The 20,063-nt window shown below is 43.3% G+C and overlaps 1 protein-coding gene across 2 annotated transcripts in view; it reads right to left on the reverse strand.

Moving 5' to 3' along the window:
* The window catches only part of FNIP2 (folliculin interacting protein 2), a 144,692-nt gene extending 125,596 nt beyond the window's left edge, over nucleotides 1–19,096 (reverse strand). For both annotated transcript variants that reach the window (XM_049770227.1, XM_049770226.1), the window contains exon 1: nucleotides 18,963–19,096. In XM_049770227.1, the coding sequence (XP_049626184.1) occupies nucleotides 18,963–19,087 (125 nt within the window). In that variant the 5' untranslated portion in view covers nucleotides 19,088–19,096. The remainder of the gene's footprint in view (nucleotides 1–18,962) is intronic.
* Nucleotides 19,097–20,063: the final 967 nt, after the last annotated feature.

Genomic DNA, 20,063 nt, shown 5'->3' on the forward strand with positions numbered 1-20,063 from the left:
AACCATGAGAACCAAAACAAGTGGACTTTTATTCACCTAATCTCAATGCTATTAACACCTTCACTAGATTAAAACCCATTAGTACAAGTTTCTGATCTCTTGTTCTTATGAAGATAAACGCCTCGTGATATCAATTCCAGTGGATTACTTCTCTTAGACTAGATTAGGGACAAGGAAAAAAAGAAGGGCTAAGCAAATCTTCCCTGCGAGGAGAAGCATAAACACAGAGGCTTAGAAAGAATGTGTGTGAGGACTGATGCCAGTCAGGGCCAGAGCTGAACATTGATCAGAAAAAGGCCCAACTGAAGGGGCTACCTGTAATAGAGCTTAGTCTGTGAGCAAACAGGAGAGCAGCCAGCTGATGCCCATTTGGGTAAAGAGCTGATCAGTTTCAGCTGAGCTAGTGCACAACCTTTTCTAAGACAAACCAAAGCTCTTACCAAAAAATAAAAATGAAGTCTATCATCCATTTCTTGATATTGAACTTCAGAAACCTACTATGGAACTGGTAAATAATAAAATGAACTACAGAAAAGCTTTTCTGGGGTTAAAAATAAGTTTGGATAACCCTGTAACTGGAAGGAACCAAAATGAAATAAAAACATAGAGGCATGAATAAAATTACACTTATTTATAAAGTTCTGAAATAAACAGTATGGAGATGTTCTTAAGAGCATTAGGCCATATGATGTACAAAGTTTAAGAAAAGGAGGAATACAGAACTTTACACAATGGCTAGTAAATGTAGATTTCCCTAAGTCATGATACTAGCTGAAATCAAATGTATTCCAAGATTTACTGAACTCCTATTAATATACTAAATGCTGTGCTGGGCAACAGAGAGCCAATGTTCCTGGCACTCAAAATATAACTTGCAAGTGTTTGAAGGATTAGAAAACCAGCAGGCAGAAAGTGTTAAGTGCTACAAATGAAGATAAATAACTAAGTTTGGGAGTTCAAACAGGCCAACATGCCCACAAGGACCAATCAGCAAAGATAATAAGAGGTGGCTTCTGAGCCCAGTGCGGATCCTGACAAAAGTAATGTTGGGGCAGGGACCAAAACAGAAGCCATCTGGGCAAACTCTGGATTTCCTAGGCCTTCTGACAAATACTGGCAATTAATGTCTCCTGAACCACAAGAGTGTGTTCAAGTGCACCTGAATCTGGCATGTGCAAGATCAAATGAATTTACATTTCCATTGGTGGGGGGAGTCTTACAAGCATTGATGGGGGGGGGGGAATTGTGTGTCCCTTCTGATCAGTCCCAATCAAACCAGTGGTTAAATGCAAAGACCTGAGTGCTGCTCAGGCCCTGCAGTGCCAGACATGGCAGTGCCAGGCGTGGCCAGGGCCGCTCTGCCAAGTGATTAGGGATCTCTAAGGGACACCCCCACTGATTCGTGGGGGCTACCAAAACCAGGGTTGGACACTGCAAGAAAACCATCTTTAGCCTCTACACTATCTCTTGGGCTCTTTTATCTGACCCTTTTTGAAAATGATTTCTTCTTAAAGCTTCCCTATTTCCATGCTTGTGCCACTCCCCTAGGTTGTTTCATGCTGAAAACCTAGAAGTTATATTATACACTATCACTTTTTGCGAATTATTTTACTTTTTGAAAAAATCTTTTTGGCTACAATAATTTCTCCTTCCTCGCTTTCACATCTCGTCCTGTATTTCCTTTCAGTTATGCCTCATATCCATTTCCCCATGCAGGCCATGGTCCAAGAAAATGTAGAGTAAGTAATCAAAGACATTTATCCCCTTAATTATCATCGAAGCTCCAATGCCAAATTCCAACCTCGAATCCTACCTTGTTAAGTAGACTAAACACGGCAACTGAACAGACCAGATAAATAATTCCAGCTGTGAGATTTTAGATAGCCTGAGATTTTAGATAGAGCCTGAACCAATGAGGTCAATTGACTGCCTGCTCTATACCAAAGTCTATACAGGGGGTGAATCAGTTTTGTTTTATGATTTTTGCCTTTGTTAGTGTTTGAGCCACACCCAGCAGTGATCAGGGCTTACTCAACTTTGTGCTCTTGAATGACTCCTGCTGGTGCTCTGGGTAATAGCAGGGATCGAATCAGGATCTGCTGCAGCATGCAAGACAAGAGCCCTACAGTATCTATCTCTAGTCCTACATTTTTATTAGGAGGAAAAAGCCTGAGAGAGAGGAGAGAGATAGAGAGATAAGAGAGAGGTGCACTAATGGAGATCACAATTTTGACAACCCAGAGCTAATGGATTTTAACATCATTCTAAAGGTCTCAAACTCAATTTACCTGGGGGCAAAGTCAGGGTGATCCTTGAGTGCAAAGTCAGTAGTAAGCCGTGAACATTGGGGGGTGTGACCCAAACAACTAAAACAAAACAAAACAAAATAAGATTCCTCTGGGCAGGGCCACAAAATGTTGTACGGAGGACTGCAAATGGCCCGCGGGCCATGAGTTTGAGACCCCTATAACAGAATCTTCCTTTTCAACTGCTACTTAACACACTAGCAGATCAACCTAACTCAAGACTATTCTCACTGTTACCACTGTGCTAGCAATATGTTAATTATAATTATAAATTTTTAATTAAATTTTAATTCTAATTATAGTTTAGGTAATAGGGTTCTACTAATGTTCAAGTTTCTGGTATTGATGTACAACAATACTGGCCTACCCCACCAGAAAAATTGTCCAGGACCTTACAACCCATCCCTCAGCCCACTCCAACTCAATGTACCTTCCCTTCCAGTCCTACCCCATGCCTTGTCAATAAACTTATGGCTTTGGTGCTAAATGTTACCTCCTGTAGCACCAACCATCTGTTCAAGATGTTCTAATTCTGTTCCTGGGGTCCTTCCTGAAAGCCTATTTATTCCCCTCTTCTCTCCCCCACAAACTTAACACTCTCAGAGTTTATTACTAATCGACACTGTTCATACTCTTGTTATTTGGGTTGTTTTGTTTTGTTTTTTGACACTCAGGAGTTACTCCTGAGCTATGTGCTCAGAATTCGCTCCTGGCTTGGGAGACCATATGGGATGCTGAGGGATCGAACCATGGTCCATCCTAGGCTAGCGCACGCAAGACAGACACCTTACCACTTGTACCACTGCTCTGGCCCCAAACTCTTGTTTTCTATATAATATCATAATGAGCTCATCTGCATTTGTGCTTCTGCTCTGGCTTATTTCTTTCACCTGACAGCCTCCAATTCCATCCTAGTTGCCATGAACTTTGGCCTGAGCAATAATACAGTTGGTAAGGCACTTGTCTAGCACATGGCTGACCTGGATTCCATCCTCACTATGCCAGCTAGTCCTTCAAGCACTGTCATGAAAGATTTCTGAGTACACAACCAGGAGTAATCCCTGAGAACCTCTGGATGTAACCCAAACACCAAAGAAACAAACAAAAATGTCAAATTGCCATAAACTGCATAACTTGATTTTTTTCTAGTGGCTGCAGAGTATCCCATTGTGTATATGTACCACAACTTCCTTATCGCTTCATCTGTTGTTGGACACTGGGGTCGGTTTCATATACTGCACTGAAATGAAAAGACACCCCACTGACTGAGAGAAGATATCTGCTCATACTACTTCAGATAAAAGACTAACATCCAAAAATCTATAAAGCACACAATAAGATGAGCAACCAAAAAACCAATAACCCAACCAGAAAATGGGGTGAAGAGGAATAGGCACTTACATAAAGACATACAGATGGTTGGTAAGCAAGTGAAAAAGTGCTCAATATCACTTAGTATCAAAGAAACACAAGTCAAAAGGACAACTAGGTATCACCTCACATGAGTAAGAATGGCAGATATTTGGGGCCCGGAGAGATAGCACAGTGACGTTTGCCTTGCAAGCAGCCAATCCAGGACCAAAGGTGGTTGGTTTAAATCCCGGAGTCCCATATGGTCCCCCGTGCCTGCCAGGAGCTATTTCTGAGCAGACAGCCAGGAGTAATCCCTGAGCACCGCCGGGTGTGGCCCAAAAACCAAAAAAAAAAAAAAAGAATGGCAGATATTTAAAATCCTACAAAAAACCATATTGGTGGGAAGGTGATGAAAAAGGAACCCTTACTCACTGCTTGTGGGAACGTTGTTTGATCCAGCCTCTGTGGCAGAGCGGACCTCCCATTTCACCTGCCATCCCATTCCTAGGTATCTAGCCCCCAAACATAAAAACATTATTTTCAAGATACATGTTCAAAAATGCATGTATGTGTATATATAAACACACCAATGTTCGCTGTATTAAGCATTATATTAACTTTGACGGTGAAACCTGTAAAGTACAATGCTCACTTTAAAGACCTGAAGAACATCACAGCATGGTACTGGATAGTAACAATACATCTCAATAATAGGAAGAAAAGTTAAATAAAGTAAGATGTGATGATGAACAGATGATAAAGCAAGGGAGACGCATGTAGAGGAATTGAGCTGCCTTTTTGTGGCTTCCAAGAAGGCAGAGGTTGGTATGTTATCTGGGCAGCACCCAAATCCATGCAATTAGCAGAGAAGTGATATTTTCCAAGCTTTTACATTTTCTGAAATTCTTAGAAATGGAGCTGTCAAAACACAGTGTGGAGAGCTAAGAAATATATTTATATATTAAAAATAAAAAAGAGATTATCTGGGAGTGGAGAGAGACAGATCAGTCAAGCGGAAAGGATTTTCAGGACAGTGAAAATATTCTTTATATAATGATGGCCATATCATTATACATTGGTCCAAACTCATAGAATATATAATACCATGAGTGTGAACCCCAAAATTATGAGGTGCCACTGTCAGTTATTCCCTAATTTAAAAAAGAATGAGCATTCTGAGGCTGGAGCAATAGCATAATGGTTAGAACATTTGCGTTGCATGCAGCTGACTAGGTTCAATCTCCAGTATCCCATATAGCCCCTGAGTCTGCCAGGAGTGATTCTGAGCACAGAACCAGGAGTAACCCCTGAGTACTGATGGTCTCCCCCAAAAAGAAAAAATTACTATTCGAGCAAGTGATACTATAATGGAGAAGCTATGTGTGTATGAGAGCAGATGGAATAGAGGAAATCTCTGTACCTTCCTGTACAATTTTTGATAAACCTAAAATTGCTGTAAATAAAGTATTTTTATGTATTTGGCAGGGAAGAGTATCATGGGGGCTGTTGTTCTTGTTTTTGGGTCACACCTGGAAGAGCTCAGCAGTCATTCCTGGAAACACTTGGGACACCACAGAATGTGCAGAATCAGACTGGGCCAGCAGCATGCTAAGTATGTGCTCCAGGACTCTGAGTGCTCTCCCTGACCCCAAAGTCATTTGAAATGAGAAAGAATAAAGAAAAGAAAAGAAAAGAAAAAAAAAGAAAAGAAAAGAAAAGAAAAGAAAAGAAAAGAAAAGAAAAGAAAAGAAAGAGGGAGGGAGGGAGGGAGGGAGGGAGGGAGGGAGAGAGAGAGAGAGAGAGAGAGAGAGAGAGAAAGAAAGAGAGAAAGAAAGAGAGAAAGAAAGAAAGAAAGAAAGAAAGAAAGAAAGAAAGAAAGAAAGAAAGAAAGAAAGAAAGAAAGAAAGAAAGAAAGAAAGAAAGAAAGAAAGAAAGAAAGAAAGAAAGAAAGAAAGAAAGAAAGAAAGAAAGAAAGAAAACGCTCTGTAAGGCATAATAAGTATGGGTTTTTAACACAAACAGGAGTGGGGGAGGTAGTTTGAAGGGAGGCAGTGGTGATGCTACAGGCCTGCATCAATTTTATTTTCTCCCTTAGGTGAGAGGTCTAGGAAGGGGAGAGAGGGAAGAAGAAGAAGAAACACAGGCATTTTCCTACTTGCTGATAACCACACATAGTAAAACTGCCTCCACTTGAATTTTAGTGCCAAGAGCCAAGTCAAGTGTCTGTGCTGAGCTGGCCACTCCACCAGTCCGTGATGCTATACCACAGTGGTCCCCAGAACCTGCAGGAAGGAACGCAACCTTTAGATAAAGGTGAACTGCTTGCCATTCACCTATAATCTCGAGACTACAGAGATGGGGTTAATATAGCAAAGGGACTGGAGGAATGAGAGGAAAAGATGGATAATAATAACCAAGCCTCTGAAAGAGAATGGCCATCAGTTATAAACACCTATTAGCATCGAGCACCAAGCATCAAGCAGTGCAACTGACATGTATTCTCTCCGGCCTTCACAGCAACCTTGCCAGAAAAGCAATTTTACATCCATCTGACATATGAAATAACATTCTCTAGCAAACATTTTTACAAACCTTTAACCAGCACACACTATCCTGTGAAGTCAGCACCACAGTCTAGCCTCTCCAACTGTTAGGAAACCAGTAAGATTCTTTTCACGTATTTAACCCATCACCCTATTTTTCAGATAATTCCTAAAGAGTAGTTTCACAGGACCCGGAAGATGGTTCTGTCACTCAAAAAAAGCTTGCTCAGAAGTCTGGCTGGGAGTCCAAACCCAGGTATTCCTGCTCACGTCAAGGCAATCTTAACAGTTGTACTGCTGAGGCAAGCTGAACCCCAAGGATGAGTGAGAGGGAACACCCTTACACATCAAAGTTTGTGTGTCTGCCCCCCAACACCATGGATATAGAAATGCTTTTTCTTTAAGTCACATTCTGCAGATAAGTGAGCCTCAACTACCAAGAGTGACCTATGTTCTAAGTTCAATCATAGCTACAAAGACAAGTTTCTTTGAAGGAGTTTTAAAGCAGCTCCACTAAGCCAACACAGTCATATCCAAGTGGCAGAAGCATTAGAGGAGTAAAAACATCAGGGCTGGGATAGAGTTCAAAAAACTAGCAGCCTCGGGTGTATGCCTGGGCACTGAATGGAGAGAGAGGTTGGGAGAGAAGGAGAAAGAAAAGGAAAGGAAAGGAAAGGAGAAATAAGAAACAGAATATAAGCACCTCTGAGGTCTCTGAAGGGCTATTTGGGAAAAAATAATTCTACTCTGGATCTTTATCTAGAAGTTTCTAACCAAAAGTTCCCCATCTATAACAAAGAAAGTTTACAAATCATCCAAATCTTCAGGGGGTCTGGTGAGAATCACTGGATTGATTGTGCTCTGAATTTCCTAGATTTTCAAACAGACTGTGAAAAGCTCAGTCATTTTCAGTGAAGCAAGAACAACTATTTTAGAATGCTTTTACAGAAGAGGCCAAACCACCAACATTCCAAGATGACAGCAACAGGAAGAATATCCTGTCTAAAAAGATTGAGAAAGAAAACTTTTACCTACTTTTACATCGAGGCACCTTTCTCTGAGCAACTCTGCCTTGTGACTCCTTCCCTTGATCACCATTACCTAAGCCTCCATGACCCCATCCTGCTTTACCTCCCTTGAACAATCCTCCAACCAAACTTTGTCCTTCTTTGGAAGTTTGAGATGCTAACCTGAAGAGTCCATGCCCCAAACTGCATCAAATTCTCTGATCCCAAATAAAAGGGCTGTGCTTTTTTTTTTTTTAATGGTCTCCTGAATTTGTATAGCCACAAGGCAGAAAGAAGGTAGAGGCCCAGCCTGGGTGAAGTCAGTCAGGATCTCTGAGAAGGCAGCCGGGCAGGTAAATCTCATCACCTTAATGTCCAGCCAGACTTGAGAGCAACCTGGTATATTATGCATTTAATCAAAAGAACATCAGGCAACTATTAGCAAAACACAGAGAATGGTAAATTTTTTTTGGGTGAAGCAAAAGAGTTTGGTTGCTTTTGGGTTATTTTTCCCCCTCGAATCACACAGACTATTTCTGAAAAAAATTATAAAAAGAACCCGGTATAAATAAGGTAACCTTTGGGAAATGAGACAATGAGGGATGTGACTATATAGTTCATGTATCGCTTGATCTCATTTGGTTTTGAATAAGGAACTTTTTTTAAATCAGCGATCTTGATAAAAAGCCAAATCAAATTCTAATCTGTAAACAATATTTCAGGAACATATAACACAAGGCAATGTATATCCCAGAGAAGGAGTCAAATATCCAAGTTTATGGGGTTTGTATGGGGTCCTACATACTGAGAAAGAGTCAAACAGCTACTAGGGGTTCATGTTCCCTCTTTGGGCAGAGCTAATAATTTAGCTACCTGTTTCTGCCCTAGCAACAGGCTTATTAATCAATGTACCATTCTAAAACAAACAGTTGCCGCCTGATATGCTGGGGGAAATGTTTACTCAGAGTTCACTTCCTCACACAGTGCAAACCCTCATAAAGTATATGCTGGCCTGGGGAACACGCCTAAAGAACTCAGTTCCACAAATTCCATCTTAAACTAGTGTTTCAAATGAAAAAAAATCAGAGCTGGAGAGTGAAGATGATTTCATCTTTTCCCTAAAGCACTTCTTTCTTGGAATGAACCAATAGGATCTCGCAAGTCTCAGAATACCTAAGATTCTTTCTATAATTAAATGTGCAATATCTTACATTTGCAAGAACCAACCCATTCATTCCATTCTGTAAGTAAAAGAAGTAAAATAAATAAATAAATAAATGAATCACCATCTCAATAAGTTGCTTTCAATAGCTGTGAGACTTTGTAACTGATCTCAGACCCTTAGTGCTGTTTTGAAGAGTTTACTTTTGGAGGGGGCATTCGAGTATTTGCCCTCTGATCTTGGTGCCAGAAAAATTTATTCATTAATGTTAATGAAAAAAGGTTCTTTGAAATTATAACCAAGTTCCTTTTTTAAAATGTGGATAAAACAATTTCCAAGGTTGTGCCCCAGTATTGTATAACACCCCCTCACCAACCAACACTGGGCGCCCTCCCCATTTAGCCCTGTATGCTCCCCACAGAAATACTGAGAGGGGTCCCCAGGTTCCAGCACCTCTAAGTATGGCCCCCAACAAAAATTTTTTAAAAATCCCTATTTAGGGGCTAGAGCAATAGCACAGAGGGTAAGGCATTTGCCTTGCATGCTGCTGACCTGGAAGCAACCCAGGTTCTATTCCCAGCATCCCATGTGTTCCCCCAAGCCTCCCTAGAGTGATTTTTTTATTTTGGGGGGGAAATTGGGCCACACCCATTGACACTCAGCAGTTACTCCTGGCTATCCACTCAGAAATCAGAAATCAGAAATGGCTTGGGGGACCATATGGAACGCCAAGGGCTTGAACCGAGGTCCATCCTGGGTCAGCTGCGTGCAAGGCAAATGTCCTTCTGCTGCGCCACCACTCGTGCCCCACCCCCCAGAATGATTTCTGAGTACAGAGCCAGGAGTAACCCCTGAGCACCTGAGCTGGATGTGCCCCCTAAAGAAATTCCCTATTTAAAAAAAAACAAACAAACAGATTAGATTCAGAAACACTAAATACCAGAAATATCTTTAAAGATCGTTAGTTTTTAAAAATGTAAAATTCATTCCTTGAATGGGAATGCATTAAATGTAGCTTGCTGCCAAGCACATACATGGGCTGGGGTGTCACTCAGCAGGAAAGCACATGTGCTGCATGTGTGGGGTCCTGGGTTCAACCTTTGACACTACAAAAAAAATGAAAGATTTACATATAAAATGACAGCATGAAGGTTCAGAAGAACTCAAAGATCTGTCTTCTAATCATAACTGTATATTCTTCCATGGTTTTTGGGTTTGGAGGTACACCTTGAGGTGAACAGGGTATACTCCTGGTTCTGTGCTCAGGAAGCACTACTGGTGGTGTTTGTGGGACCTTATGTAGTATTAGGAAGAGAATCTAGGTTGGTCCTGTGGAAGACAAGTGCCTTGTTATCTCTCTCTGGCCCATAACCAGATATATTTGTATCATTCAACTGCATTAAAGAGGTATAAATATAAAATATATTCCAGTTAACATTTCTCAATAATGTATTATTTTAAAAAAAGAGCTTAAAGTGAGAATTGAGCAATAGTACAGCAAGTAGGGTGTTTGCCTTGCAGGCTGCCTACCTAGATTTGATTCCCCGGCATTTCATATGGTCCCCCTGGACACCACTGGGTATGGCCCAAAACAAACAAAAACAACAAAAAAACTTGAAGCAAGGACAATCAATCAAAAGCTAAATAATAATAAATGTACTAATCACCTCCCCATCCCCCACCACCACATAACTACAAAGGTATCAACTCTAAGAAAGAAAATGTGTAATTTAATTTTCTGGGCACAACAGAGAGTTGGCAGCTTAAAGTGTATTTATAAAGAGTTAAAAGCAGAACAGATTAGATTTTGTTTCTTCGTCCTCACACATCCTAAATCAGAATCTGCTTCATCTTTTGAGGAATATACAGGTTAACATCTAACTGTCTCACTTGTGAAGAAGTGCAAGTTGCCATGACAACTGACTAAAAAGTTTAGGTAGCAGAATTTATCTAATAAGGCAAAAATCCACTCAACACTGTTTAACTGACTGACATGTCAGCTGCTAAGCAGATTCTTGTTTGTTACACTGTCAAATGTTAATTTGTCCTGTAAAAACTTTTGTGGATAAAATACTTTTTGTTTATTTTGATGAAAGTAATTTCTCTAAGCACTCGATTACAAACTTGTTCGTAATTGGGTTTCAATTGTAAAATGCCTACCCCTCTTCACCAGTGTAACTTTCCCACCACCAATGTCCCCCATTTTCCTCCTCCCTCATCCCCTGCCAATCTTTAAGACAGACATTACATTTCTCTCTCTATCATTGTCATGGTAGTTGTTAGTGTAGTTATTTCTCTAACTGCACTTATCACTCTTAATGGTAAGCTTCATATCATGGGCTGGTCCTTCCAGCCCTCATCTTTATTGTCTCTGGGTATTATTACTATACTGTCTTTTATTTTTCTTAAATCCCACATATGCTTATCTCTCTCCCTCTGACCTATTTCACTCAGCATAATAATTTCCATATCCATACACATATAGGCAAATTTCATGACTTCATTTTTTCTAGCAGCTGTATAGTATTCAATTTGTAGATATACCACAGTTTCTTTAACCATTCATCTGCTGTCAGGCATCTGGGTTGTTTCCAGATTTTGGCTATTGTAAATAGTGTTGCTATGAACATAGGAGTGCACATTGTGTTTTTTGTGATCCTGGGTAAAATATTTTTTTTTTTGGTTTTTGGTTTTTGGGCCACACCCGGCGATGCTCAGGGGTTACTCCTGGCTGTCTGCTCAGAAATAGCTCCTGGCAGGCGCGGGGGACCATATGGGACACCGGGATTCGAACCAACCACCTTTGGTCCTGGATCGGCTGCTTGCAAGGCAAACGCTGCTGTGCTATCTCTCCGGGCCCGGGTAAAATACTTTTTAAAACACACACATACACACTATTTTGATAGATAAAACCATAAATAACATCGAGCAGAAATGAACCATTAAATCCTGACATTGCTGCATTTAGTAGTAAAAAGTCCCAAGCATAATTAAATCAAATAAAATATTTAAAAGTAGCATAATTTCTTAAGTCATGTTAAATGTTGAATTTCTACTAGTCCTTACCATACACTGTTACCTAGGATATTTTAAATAAGAGAACTCTAGACTTTCTCTCTGTGTGCACACACTGTATGGATCCATACCCACTATCACTCAAGTATCACGATCAGCAGAGATAGGAGACCACATGCAATGCCAAGGATCAAAAGCAGTTAGCCAAAGACAAGTCAAGTGCCTTTCCTGATGTACTTTCTCTTCAGCCTTTATTTTCTTAGCAAAGTACTTCCATAAGTGCAGAATTGAGACTGTTCACCTACGCTGTGCAACTATTAACTTCCAACATGCAGCTATCTTTTCTGGGCAACAGGCTAAGAGCACACATGCTAGAGGAATCTGCAAATTCATTTATAAGCTGGACAAGCTTAAAGGGATAAAAAGCTAGAAAATTAAACATATACAGAAATGAAAGGCACACAGCCAGAGAGAAGAATCCAAGAGCCAGGGATCTGGACTCAAGCTAATATTCAAATCTTATGTAAGAGAATGAGCACACTGCCCTCCAACACTTACCCACAACTTTTCAGTATTAATGGCTGCATTTATTGGTTTTAATATCATGTATTCTTTGGGCACAAACAGAAAGTGCAATAAGAAAAAAAATTACATGTAGCACGAAGCCTGAAAAGGAGTATTGTGCTTCTCAGAAGTCCATTATAAAGGCAGCTGGACAGACTGGGCTAAACACAAGGGGCATGCCAGCCCATCTCCTTCCATCACATCCCACCCTCCCCATTCAAGCATGGTTACAAAAGTGCCTGTGTACCCTGTGAAGTGAGTCATGGATGTTCCATTTACAGGCAGGGTGGGGTGGAGGGAAATCACTATTACATGCCCAGTTAACTGGAAAAGTCCATCCTGTTTTTTCCTCTTTAACATAATAACCATTTTTTCATCAACCTGAGATAAAGAACACTCGGTAAGGAGGGACTCGCTGAGTATTTCAGCACACTCACATGCACAGGGCAAAACTGCCTTTTTATCTCCGAGGACATAATCTCACAGGGCAGGCCTGACAGTTCACACTAAGGCAGGAGACTTGTATAATCAGAGTAAAACACTGGCTCCTTGGCGCCCACACCAAGAAAAACAGTGGCTGAAGAAATAAGCACACTACGGCTCCCTAATCAGATTCGCCCACCAGGACTTCACGCTGGCAGGCAGTGGATTTCATAAGTACCAGGACGTTTACAACTTCCTTTGCCAAAGAAATACAACGGGTAAGTGGCTTCCTTCAACTGACCTCACAAGTAAGCCCCAAGAAATAAAACCTGAAACCTAACAACAAAAGCCAGTGATCTCTTTCCGCCTGTATTCTGTGCATTAAAAGTCTGCAAACCCTGACCCATCTCTCCAGACCATCTCTTAAGCCAAAGGACAATAAGCAGTGTGACCAATTAACATTCCCAAACTTAGTTTAAATCCACCCAGTCCAACCAAGCTCCTGAACTTATCCAAGCAGACCCAAATCTAAAGATTATGTTGCTTTTTCTACACATATTTCAAATAAATCTGAATTAGATCGCTCCAAGGTGCATGTAGGAAACAGTATATATGTCCCCTAAATGGCAGGGCAAAGAGTATACTGAATTATGGGGGGGGGTACAAATGGGGTACAAGGTGAGCAGTGACATGTAAAAATTCTTGACCATATATACTGCCTACAATTATCAAAATTTTCAGTTAAATAGACCTGCTGGGGCTTGTAATGAGCTTAGGCTTGAAGTACATTAAAATGCACAACATACTAAATTTAATCATCAAAATTACCAGTTATAAAAACAAAGAGAAAAAGTTCAAGTTGCTATTCAAGTGTCAGCCTTACCACCTCCCTCATCCTATAAAATGCTTCAAAGTCTGTCTACTATTTAAAATAAATCAGCAAAGCAGCAAACATCACTAGAGCAAAATCCAACATATCAACAAAAAGCAAAATTCCCCTTGTAAAATATTCACCTAGCCCCTGGCAACCGCAGCAAATACACAGGCATGAGGTGCTATTAACTCTCAGTCTACTCTCTCCCACAAACATATTATCAAGCACAAATCCATTTTTAAAATTAGCCATATAAGCTTATATTTTGTTTCCACACTTCCTATTGAGATTTGGTGTATACACATACATCTGTGTGAATATACCTAGATGTGTCTACACATGTTTAATATACATTCACACTTTTATACCTACACATAAAAAGATTTCAGACTATAAAATATCATTCATCACATGGCTGAATGATTTTAACAATTACCCCCTTTGTTTATATGCAATTTTGGGGAGACAACTTTGGTTTTTTGTTTGTTTAGGTTTTAGGTTTAGTAATGCTCAAGGTTTATTTCTAGCTTAGCACTCGGGAATCCCTTCTGGAGGTTTACGAGACACCAGGGATCAAACCTGGGTCGCCATGTGCAAGGCAAGTGTCCTATTTTCTATACTATCATTCTGGCCCTGCTTAAATGATTCTATAACTTGATAAGAAAAACTCAACAATGATTTCCAGGCAGCACTGCTCCATAGGCTAACCTCCCTCTAGGCCTGGGCTAGATCTGCTGAGCACATCTACATTCCTCTGAAATATAGGGTCTGTTTCATTGCCAACACTATCCAAGTGAAAATAGCAGAACATGGGCTGGGAGACAAGGCTGGAACACAGAACTAGCACAGAAAAGGGCCAAGTTCCAGCCCCCAGAACCACATGGTCTACACACACACACACACACACACACACACACACACACACACACAGTTATGCCTCCTCCTCTACAGGAAGAAAACCCTAATCAGATGGCAGAGAATGTGGCTCAAGTGACCTAAACGAGGCCCACATCCCTTCCTGGGTTCCATTCTAGCACCATGGAGCCAAAGCCCAGCACGGCCAGCAGCACTGCTGAGAGTGGGGGATGGGGGGGTCCAGAAGGTAGGAAAGGGGTCCCCTCTGAAAAAATGGCTCACATATGGAGATTAAGTCCATAACCTCCAAGCTCTCAATAGTATTTGAAATCATTTTGTACTGCATTTGTGACATCTCAAAGGCTCTTCAAACCCCTATTACCGCCTCCTTACAAGTCTATCCTATCCAACTGGTTGCTGAGAAGTAGAGATAAAGAAACTGGTTCAGTGTCATGTTAACATGGTAACACAGTGCCATAGTGCATTAGGCAAGACTACATCAAGAGTTTCCTATGTTTGTCTTCCAATTGATTTTTGTTTTGTTTTGTTTTTCAGTGCTCCGGATCAAACCCAGGGCATGATAGATGTTAGGCGTAGTTCAACCCCTAAGCTACATCCTGCCCCTCTGGTATTTTTTCTTTTTTTTATTTTTCTGGGGGGTGTACACCCATAGTGTTCAGAGGTTACTCTTGGCTCTGTGCTCAGAAATTACTCCTGGCAGGCTCTGGGCACCATATGGGATGCTTTGGGTTGGTCATGTGCAAGGCCAACACCCCACTGTGCTATTGCTTCACGCCTCCCTCCCCCACTGGCATTTAACAGACTCTGCTGACCTAAATGGTAAAGGCCCTTCTTTACCTCTGTCAAAGATATTTAATTACTCCATGTTTCAGGATAAGAAGATAGTATGTCAGGAGTGGACCAATTCATCCAAAAGAAGGAACAAGTGGAGGGAAGGAAGGGAAATAGAGGCTTTTTTTTTTTTTTTTTTTGCCAAGTAGTTAAAGAAAATCAAAGCTACTATTTGCATATAGGCACATGTGTTGTGTTACATAAATTAAAAACCTGCGTGTAGTGCAACAATGTCTCATCCTCCTTTAGAAAAAAAATCTACTTAAAAGAGCTAGTGTTCTGGGAGCTGGCGGTGGGATGGGAGAAGGCAGTGTCATTTCTCTGTGTGAAGGAGGAATTAAGTCAGAGTCTTGTCCTCAGTCTCATCACAATGAGAACAGTGAGGGGTGAGGGTCTAGGGAGTGCTCAACCAGTTGTGCTCAGGACTTATTCCTGGCCCTGTGCTCAGGGAACACTCCTGGCAGTGCTCTGGGAACCCTATGTGCTGCCAGGGATTGAACCTGGGTCAACTGCATGGAAGGCAAACATCTTAACCCCTGCACTACTTCTCTGGCCATAATAATCCACTCTTTTTAAGACTGGATGTCAGAAAACAGGAAGATCTAAAAACAACCTGTGTTACAAACTACTTAAATTAGCTAGATTTTCTCTATCAATTATAGTATGTGAAAACAGAGGATTAAGAAAGCACAGTAGAAAGAATAAGATCCAGGGGCTGGCGAGGTGGAGCTAGAGGTAAGGTGTCTGCCTTGCAAGCGCTAGCCAAGGAAGGACCGCGGTTTGATCCCCCGGCGTCCCATATGGTCCCCCCAAGCCACGGGCAATTTCTGAGCACTTAGCCAGGAGTAACCCCTGAGCATCAAATGGGTGTGGTCCGAAAAACCAAAAAAATATATATAAATAAATAAGATCCAGGGCTTTATGAAGAAAGGCAAAACTTCAGAGAAGTTTCAAATAACTAGTTAAGTCCATCTTGGAAAGAGAAAAGATACAAAAAAGCACCTACAAACTCAAACACAAATGATTACATATATACATTTATCAATATAAACAAATAAAAGATAGGATACTGGGGACTGAAGATATTAGTATATTACTACAGAGGGGAGGGTACTTTCCTTGCACATGACAGACCTGATTTTGATCCCCAGAACCTCTTATGGTCCTCTCAGGCCAAAAGGAGTGATCCCTGAGCCAAGTCAGAAGCTCTGAGCACCACTTGATGTGGCCCCAAAATAGACACAAATAAAACTTGGGTCTTATTTTTACTGTTACCACTTAGTGTCCCCCACCCCTGCAGCGTCAAAATACCCCCAATTCACTATACCTGAAATCTCAGAGGAGCTTTCAACCTACAAATTATATCCTGTATTGAAATGTGCAAAATAGTAAAAATTTATGGCAAGCAGACTCGGTTTTGTTTTTTTTTTTTTTTTAGCAGACTCGGTTTTTAACCTAAAGTTTGTACCTTAACTTCTCAGAAACTATTCAGCTAGAGTGGGCTTCTTGTATGAAGTATCCTTCTATCCTCCTGTTTAGTAAAATGTGGATAAAAAGGCCCAAGGCCACTAGAAAAGCATTTTCCCAATAAGCTTTTCAGGAGGGCGACAAAACATCTTAGTTTCAGGCCAGGTAAAGAGGACCAAAGGGAAGATTTGTAGGTACTTCAGCTCTGGCAGCTGTGTCCTGGCTTTTGCCCCATCTGCTTAGCTCTTTGTAACATCTAATGTTTCTCTTTTTCCAGAGCTATCCCTAGCTGGCAAGCTTCTGAAGGATTCCCTTAGGTAAGATGTTCAACTGATCTCCAATCAGTCTGAGGGCATCTACAGTGCCTAGAAAACATGTCAAAAAATCCTAATGATGATCTTTAAAAACACCATCAAGGAAAACAAAACCAAACCAAAAAAATAGTCTTTGGCATGTGGCTCATCATTGCACACCAATGGGAAGTCAGAACACTATCCTGAAAATGTTCCAAGTCGGAAGGAATTGTCCTAATATGGCCAGACCCTAAATATAGCTACTATTTTTTTCCTGTTGTTCAACAGGCACTCAATTAAATTTGCAGATGAGGAAAATGGTGGTGGGCAACTGGGCAGACAGAAGCAGAAACAGCAATAGTGTGACTCCACTATCTTCACCAACAATAGCATAGCTTTCAATACAATTGACAAGAAGGGCCATAGGTAAAACACCTATAACCCATGTGCCTTTTCTTTTTTCTCCAGGTTCAGTTCCCCTCCTCCAGTCTGAGATGAAAGAGAAGAAACTGCATACTCTGGGCCTCAAAGTTGTGAGAGGAAGAGAATTCTCTACAAAAACTATGTGGATTCCAAGAGTCTAAACTTAGGAAACCTAAGAATTTAACAGTGGTAGTTGAAAGTCCTCAGAACTTACCTTCCAAGCACAGCCAAACCCTACACAAATATCCTCAAGCCCCTAAACACAAGTTACTGGTAATTCACATGCTCAATGAGGGGATTTGTGTGTGTGTGTGTGTGTGTGTGTGTGTGTGTGTGTGTGTTTGTGTTAAATGAACAGATTTCAGGCCAGAGAGACAGCATGGCGGTAGGGCGTTTGCCTTGCATGCAGATTATTCAAATCCCGGGGTCCCATATGGTTCCCCGAGCCTGCCAGGAGTCATTTCTGATGGTAGAGCCAGGAGTAACCCCTAAAGGTGTTGACCCAAGAAAATAAAAAATTAAATAAATAAATGAATAGATTTCAAGAAAAGTAAAATCTAGAACATAAAACCTTTGAGCCACAATTCATTCAAAGTTTCACCCAAAGTTTTAAAAAGTTTATTATACTGGGTCTCAACTTGGTTCATAATAAACCGTTTTTTTTTTTTTCAAGACATTTTAGCCAAAAGGAAAAAATATTAGGGGTAGATTTGTTCTTAATGACAAGGGGGAAGGAGCCTACTTAAAGATAAATATATGAATTCTACAACATAAGTGTGCTGAAAGTCAATATATGACATTTTAAAGCATCTTTTAAAAGTCAGCGCCGGGAAGCAGGATGGCATAGTTTAAAGACTGGATTCTGCGGTCAAACCGCTTGGGTCCAAATAAGCAGTGCCTGGCAGAGTTGGGGAGATCACTCAAACCGCCCAAGTGTGAGGTGGTTTTGTTTCCCAGTCTGTAAAATGGGAATTATAGCAGCACGCCGTCGCAAACAGGAGACATCAACGTAAAAGCAGTTCAGAAGATCACACACGCGCAATAAACACTCTTCCTCTGCAAAGGTAAGGATTCCAGTGGGATCTGTTACCGTGATTAAATTGAAATTCCAGCCATTTCATAAAGGCATTTTGCTGCGCAGGGACACACACACGCACAGACAGACAGACAGACAGACACACACACACACACACACACACACACACACACACACACACACACACACACACCATGCATCATGCGGCATCCACCTTGCCACTGATGTGAAAACCACTGACTCGCATGGCCCATGTGGGTGAGAGCTGGGTGTTGCAGCCAGAAGCAGAAAGAAAGATGCCTTCTTCCCTTCCCTTCCCTTCCCTTCCCTTCCCTTCCTATTTCCTTCCTTTTCCTTCCCTTCCCTTCTCTTCCCTCCCCGGGCTGTTGCGCCTCCCCAACTTCCCAGCACGGTCACGTCCACAATAGGTCGCATCAGCCCAGGAAAAAAGAAAAATGACAGCTCTGCCCAGCTCTGCCGCGCCCCAGAGGCGGCCCGGCCGGGCAGGGGTTCCGAACCCCCCGCCCGCTTCACATGCATCAGCCTCGCCAGCCAGCGACAGCGCCGCGAGGGAACTCTTGGCAAGGGGGAACGGAGCCCGGCCTTGCGGGGGACAGCGAGGGAGGCGAGGCGGAGGAAGGGGACCCCCCGGGGTTGCAGCGGATCGGCCCGACGGAGGCGCCCGGGGTCCCTCCGCGGGGTGCAGCCCGGTCCCGGAGCACGAGACGTGGGGAGCCCACTCCCCTTCTCGGCGGCCCCGCGCCAGATCGCCCCTCGGCGCCCCCTCACCTAAGCGCGGGTCCTTCCCGGGGCGCCCGGCTCTGGGCAGTGGCCGCCGCGGGGCCCTCGCCGCCGCCGCCGCCGCCGCCGCTCCCCTTCTTGTGGAAGAGCTTCTGGAGCAGCGTCGGGGCCATGATGCTGCCGCCGCCGCTCCGGCCCGGGCTCTCCGGGAGGCCGCCCGCAGCTCAGCGCGCAGCCCGGGGCGGCGGGGCCATCGCGGGGGCGGCGCGGCCTTGCGGCCAGCCTGGCGGGAGCGCGGAGCCGGCCGGTGCCGCCGGGATCGCTGCCGGGGCCGCGGGCCGAGGACGGAGCCGCCCGCCCGCCCGCCCGCGCGCGCTGACAGTTGCCTCCTGCGGGAGGAGCCCGCACCCCACGGCGCGGCGGAGGCCATTGGCCCGGCGGCCGCCCGCCCCGAGCGCACGTAGCCTGGCGGGAGGCGCGGCCCGAGCGGGCGGCGCGGCGCTTAAAGGGCCCTGCGGGCGGCAGCGGGGCTCGGCTCGGCTGGGCAGGGCTGGGCTGGTGCTCTCGGAGCGGGGGACGGGGAGAGCGGCCGCCCCGATCTCTGTTCTGCGAGCTAGACAAAAGCCCCCAACCCGGGCTGCGCTCTGCGCGGGTGCGAAGGCTCGCTCGGAGCAAAGCGTGCGCGCAGGGGGAGCCGCGAGCCGGCTGTTCCGCGGGGCTGGGGGGACTCGATCGTCCTAAGAGAAGCGGGCTCGATTTCGGGGGAGCCCGCCTGGGTTGGTTTTGGGAGGTCACGCGAACGGTGTGGGAAAGGATCGGGGAGGCCTGGGGTTTCGGGTCGGCAGACCAGAGTTAGGTGAAAAGTTGCACCTGAAATGGCACAACACAGGGGAAGGGATCACTACCGAGACTTCGAGTTTTGATTCCTTTGGAAGCAAGAGTTACGTGCCCGGTATAAATTTCGAGCAACCGAGACACGTCGTGTGTTATCAAGGGCCTTTATATTGCTCTAGGAAGGGATGGAATCAGTCATATTATTTGGGTTCACTTTACAACTCCATGCGCTGCCCGGCTCAGGACTTTAGTCTCTGGTGCAGAATTTTCCAAACACCCTTTGGAAGCTCTTTCCCGAGTCAACGCAGCTTTGGG

This window comes from Suncus etruscus, chromosome 3, assembly GCF_024139225.1.
Source record: "Suncus etruscus isolate mSunEtr1 chromosome 3, mSunEtr1.pri.cur, whole genome shotgun sequence".
NCBI lineage: Eukaryota > Metazoa > Chordata > Mammalia > Eulipotyphla > Soricidae > Suncus > Suncus etruscus.